The sequence below is a fragment of the Lycium ferocissimum genome, chromosome 5, assembly GCF_029784015.1.
Source record: "Lycium ferocissimum isolate CSIRO_LF1 chromosome 5, AGI_CSIRO_Lferr_CH_V1, whole genome shotgun sequence".
Lineage (NCBI taxonomy): Eukaryota > Viridiplantae > Streptophyta > Magnoliopsida > Solanales > Solanaceae > Lycium > Lycium ferocissimum.
In genome coordinates this window covers 6906971-6912970 of record NC_081346.1, presented here as the reverse complement: position 1 = coordinate 6912970, position 6000 = coordinate 6906971, and the positions used below count along the sequence as shown (strand labels likewise).

The following is a 6000-nucleotide window of genomic DNA, read 5'->3' as shown; positions in this document are numbered from 1 at the left end:
TCAATCATAATATTTTGAAAAAATAAATAATTGGATTGTTTTTTAATTAAAACCGAAGAATGCACATATTGAGTCAAGTCTTAACAACCACAACGTGACAGTATAATTGGAGTAATAGCATTCTGACAAATCGTAGCTGAAGTAGGGACAACGACAGTGACTAGCAATTCTTTATTTGTGTCAGGCACAAAGAAGAGAACATGTAGAGGAACAGTACCAGATAGTACTCTAACTCAGACTGCTTTTCTGGTATTCTTCAGTTTGCACTGAACTTACCATACGATTGTTAGTACAATTTTCACTCCCTGCTAACAAAGGATAGACATGTAGCAAGTGATATATGTCACATCATTAACGTCTGTTAACAAATGATGATATCCCGTGATATTTTTTTTCTGTGAAATGAATATGAAATAAGTAGCAATATTAATTTCATTTTGTCAATCATCTTGACAGAATTTATAAAGTTTTTTCATATTGAAGTATGTATAAGTTAATTTCTTTGTTCTTCTCAATTTTGTTCTTCCTTTTAAAACTGAGCTTCACTGCAAGTACAGAAATTTTGAAGCCCTTGTTTTACATGTGGGACAACTGATCCTGAAGATAACATGCAAACGACAGAAATTCGTCATGCTTAGCGCCTCGAACTGTTCTTTTTCTAATTTAATGCGTGGCAAGAACCATGTTTTTATTTATTTTTGTATTTCTTACTCAACTTGATACATAGCCATTTTAAACTTGCCAACATTTATTGCCGTTACAACTAATCCGATAACATTAGGTTCGTAGTGTTAGCCTTGTACTAGGCTCTTAACCATCGATATCATATCTTAGACGAGATACACGTGGTTAATACCATGTTTTGACATCTTAAGTGGTCCAAAAGTACTTTGAGATTTTCACCTAATCATGACATAATTACACACAAATATTGGGGGAATAACAGGGTCCACGGCATATTAGGTTGAGTCCCCACAAACCAATATGAAATTGAAAAATTGAAAGAAACAATTCAGCTTGAAGCTAAAAGTTTGGATGAAGCAACCGCTAAAATCCATACAGAGAACGAACGTAGTTTCATAGGGAAAAAAACACAATAAAAGATTAGTAAGCTCACCAACCTGATCTCACAGTCACATGCTAACAGTGTTCATCAGTACAACTACAATTTTATACAAATTCAATATCACAAAGTAATAAATAGCAGCAGTGAGATAACTAGGAGTGTAAAAAGACAAACCAAAAAAAAAAAAAAAAAAAAAGGAAAAAAGAAAGTGGTAGGAGTATTTTTTTTTTTTTTGGGACATAATATTGGTTACTCTGTTGAATGCAACTTAGGGGATTAGAAAATCTATACACATGACAATTTAATTCCACACCATAATAGCTACTACTACTGAAGCTCTATGTCTGTTCTTCTTCTTCTTCTTCTGTTATTTTTGTTGTTGCTTATTTTGCCTTCTTTTCTGCCAAGAATTTCAGTAAGTCCAAAGGCAATCAAGATCCTGTTGAACCACAGATGATGTAATTTCAGTGTTCATATCAGTGCTTAGACCTGTTTCTTGTGATACACTGACCATTTCTTTCTCCTTTTTGAAACTCTGCTGCATGTTCTGCCCATAATTCTCAAGCAAATTCCTAAGAATAGCAGGATCTTGTACAGGAAATGAACTTGGCTGAGGAAAATTGTGTTGAATAGGGACTGTTTGGTTCCAGGAAAATGTATTTGGGACAGAATTTCTTGGGAAAATATCCATGGGATTTGGCAGAACAGGAAAATTAGGAGAAGTGTTGAAAGAATTGATCATGTTTTCTTGGTTCTTTTGAGCATTAACAACATTGGAGAAGCAGTGCACGTGACTGGGTGATGAATCTGTCAATGGTGGCAAAAGGGAATTGCTCATTTCATCTTCATCAGAATTCCCTCTCATAAGCCCTGAAATGTGAATTTTCTTTCCACCAGTTGTCTTTTGAAATACTCTGCTGATCACCCAATCATTCTGCCACAGCCAAAAACAAAAACAACGAAGAATTTAGGATTCTTGAAATGAAACAGGGAAAAAAAACGGAGGATATCAGAAAAAAAATGCATAAAGTCAGTACCTTTATTGTCTTGGGAAGATTGTAAACTGATAATCTTCCTTCTAATCTGTATTCATGAGTCACCCAATTTGTTTTTTCACCTCTGGGAGCTCTTCCTTTGTAGAAAACCAGAGTTTTCTTCATACCAACAAGTGATTTTCCTCTGAAAATCTCCTTATCTTTTCCAGTGGCTTTCCAATAACCTGCAGCAGTTGCCCTGTTTGTCCTCAAACCAGTCGGGTACTTCCTGTCTCTCACACAAAAAAAGTACCATTCTTTTTCCCCAATTTTTGCCTTCCCTACATTTACAAGCCACAAACACAAAAACAAAATCAGGAACATATACCACGTTATGAACAAAAAAAAAATTGGTATCTTTACACAAATAGCTGTCCGTATTCATATTTGTTTTTCCTAGTCAGTATATATAATAAGTTATACACTGACTATTTTCAGTTTAAGCTCTTGACTGGACGGCTATTTAGGTTAATTTTACATCGAAATTATAAAAGCAAAAAAGGGAGATCAACTTACATGGAAGCTGCCAGGGTTCAATTTTGTTCATGTCAACTTCTCCAATAGCAATAGCAGAGAAATTGGTATCAACAACTTTTTTAGATAAATAATGAGTAATCAACTCTTCATCAGTAGGATGAAAGCGAAATCCAGGAGGAAGTTCCATCTGTTGCTGTTGATCATCCTCCTTAACAACTCCAGAAAAATTCTCCATCATCATCAGAACCTAAACCCCTACACACCCTTTTGTAAAATTTGTGTTTTTTTCACAATCTGATTGATAATTTATGAGTACCAAATAGGTTCTTGCCAAACAGTTCAAAAAAGCAACAATTAAGAATACTCCTATATATCAAGATTCAAGACTAATGAAATTTTAGAAAAAGGTATCTTGGCCTTTCAGAATTGCGAAGAAAAGTAAATGAAAAGTGGGAAAATAATGAGAAAGTTAGAAAGAGAAGTCATGGAAATGATTTTAAAGATTGAAAAAAAGGCAGAGAAATGAACTTCAGAAGGCCATAAATACTGGTCTTTGGGGGGAGAAATACAAACGTGAGCTCTAAGGAACTTTTGTTTTTGGCCCTTCTCTTGTGCCTTCTCATATAAACCTCTATACACCCCTTTTTATATTTGACTAAATACACTTCATCCCCTTAAAGATAGTATGTAATTCTGTCAAATTTCATTTGTCATATAGTGCTTATTTTTAACTAAAGTTTTTTTTTATTGGATCATATAATTTAATAGTTGGAATTTCTGTTATATAAATTGTAATAGTAGTAGTTGAAGAAGTTTTCAATTTTTGTTGCTTTCATGGTTGTTTCAACTGTATACCGGAACTATGTATCCAACATGACTTTATTGTACTGTATTTTAAGTATTTTTAATATTAAGTAATTAAAGTTGCTTTCAATATGTATCTTTCTCTTACATTCTTCTGATACAATTCTTGAGTGATTTTCCTAAATTAATCTCCTCAGTTCAAAATTCTTGACTTTTGAGCGTGCGAAAACGGACTACCTTAATGAAATAAAGTACTAAAAATGAACGGATTACAGAGAAGGTTTACATCATCTACCTCAAATTAGCTTAATTCCCATTTAACAAAGTGAAAATTACCTTTATAACCGTATATTTATTTTCATTTGGGATAAACTTAGTTGGGTTCATACCAGCATTCCACAGAATCTTCATGCTGTTAGTTTCCAGATTAGACACGTTAAATTCACCATATAAAGCAGAAAATTGGCAAAAAGTCTAAGATTCTTAAAGGCCTTTCATACTTTCAATTGACAGTGATAAGAGACTTCAATTAAAAAGGTTGTTTCTTATAACGCTGTTAGGCTCACACGTATTGTTTTTCGCTAATTCAATGAATACATAACATGTGTTTTTAATACGGTTATACTTAACCATAGTAAATTAATGTAAGTTTAGTTTAAACACCAGTGTGAGTACTTTTTTTCGTCAACCGTTTTACTTTTAAACATTTACGTGTCACTTACTTAATTACATTTCTCAATTAAACAGTTCCTTAGCTTTTAACGAGATTCTGTATGTAGCCCACTTTGACACTAGAAAAAGGGACTTTAAGAATGTTGTTCTCGTGACCAATTTCTGTTCAGCAGTTTCTGCAACTAATTAGATCTTTAGATATTTACTAACATAAAGCCAAAAGTTGTAATGATGAAGATCCTTTTGTGGTATAGGATATGGGTCGTCTAGGAAGTTCACTTAAAAGATTGCTCTTTTGGACTCATCTTCAACTGTCTTTTATGTACTTACAAAAAGCTTACTGTTGGCCATCCTGTCATTCTTTGATATGGTGGGGTTCTTTCAATAGTTTCAAACTTTCAAGTATAGTCTTCTTGAATGCGCTCTGGCATAATACTTTGGGCATGTATAATTTATTAATTGTCACAAGACTGACCATGTTTTAAGAAACACCAGGTAGCCTATTTTATTTTTTAATAAGTTAGTTGTTCCACTTTTTATTAACGGTTACATCAAGCTATTTTAAGGTGAAATTGATAATACAAAAACTCTTTTATATGTATAAATATTAAGCTAGATCTGTTTTTTTCCTGGATTTGGTTGGTCCATCATAGATGTGAATTGAGAGAATTAAAAACGCTTACTCAGAATCCAAACTGGAAACATATATCAAAGCTAAGAACATAGAAAAAATAACCTCCAATTATTAATCTCGAATATATGCGAGTATTATACTTGTACAAATATTTCTAACATGTTTCTTGAGTCAGGGTTATCATCATTGTCTTTGTGTGTATTCGCTGTAACAGTGTTTGATTAGTTTTAGTCGTGTTTAAACATTCAATCAATAACTAAATTTCAATAAAGTGTTTGTTTTTAGTGGAAAAATGTTTTTTTTTTTTTTTTTTTTTTTTTGAAACCGTTGGAGTTATTAAAACCAAATGGGAAAAAGAGGAAAAACGAAAATGCTTTCAGATTGAAATCGATTTGTACAATTGTCGTTTGCCATCCATTGTGTGCATGAATTTACTTTAAACAATGCATGAAACATTAATTTGTTACATCAAACTAATTAAGACACCTTATTTTGTTTGGTAATTGAAAATAATATAGTGTGAACACTTTATAATTCATACATGATACACCGTGCTATCCTAAAAATGGTAGGATTTGCACCTAAACAAAGAAGTTAATGTGAATTCGTTAATATGATAACAGAGATGCATGTACTATGTTAGATACTCAAACACTTATGATAGTCTAACAATTTAATTTTTAAAGGAAATTCCTCATATAACCCAAGAACGAATGTAAGAAGGATCTATAATTGGCTGATATAGCAATACTAATACGTAAGTGCTTAGCAAATACAATGGAGAGGAGAAAGAAACCTTTAAAGGGTGTAGAATTGTTTATAGTGCTAGGGCATGTTTACAACTTCTCGAAATATTTGAAAATGTCACTTACAACATCTAACCCTTACAATGTTTAATTGCTGATCAACTGGTGCCCCGAAAAAGAAAAGATTAGTTGATCAGTACAAATACTTCCAAATTTCTTAATATACAGCTTCGAAAAACCTAAATTGATCATTTCAAAGGTTTTATTAGCATCCATATACTCCTTATGTTAGATAGGATCATAGGAAGATCAAATTTAGTCCATAAAAATATAACTCACTCGGGTGTGAATGGATTAGATTAACCATATGATCATTGTTGGGTCAATTTGAGCATAACTCAAGTTGGTCCACATAAAAGTTTGAGCTAATTTGTGTAGCTTATGTAGCCCAAATTGACGTATAAGAAAACATAACAAAACATCCAAAGTAAATAGTTTGAGCTTGTTTGTCTAAATATATTCGTGATGAATAAATAAAAACTTATGTCAGTTTAATTAGTAATTAAA

General features: G+C 32.4%; 1 protein-coding gene across 1 annotated transcript; it reads right to left on the bottom strand.

The window, feature by feature from the left end:
• Positions 1–1137: 1137 nt before the first annotated feature.
• Positions 1138–3197, bottom strand: LOC132055691 (NAC domain-containing protein 100). The gene is made up of 3 exons (XM_059447640.1): positions 2617–3197; positions 2104–2381; positions 1138–2000 (listed from the first exon to the last, which is right to left on the bottom strand). The coding sequence occupies exons 1-3, from the start codon at positions 2816–2818 to the stop codon at positions 1479–1481; spliced, it is 1002 nt and encodes a 333-aa protein (XP_059303623.1). The 5' UTR covers positions 2819–3197; the 3' UTR covers positions 1138–1478.
• Positions 3198–6000: the final 2803 nt, after the last annotated feature.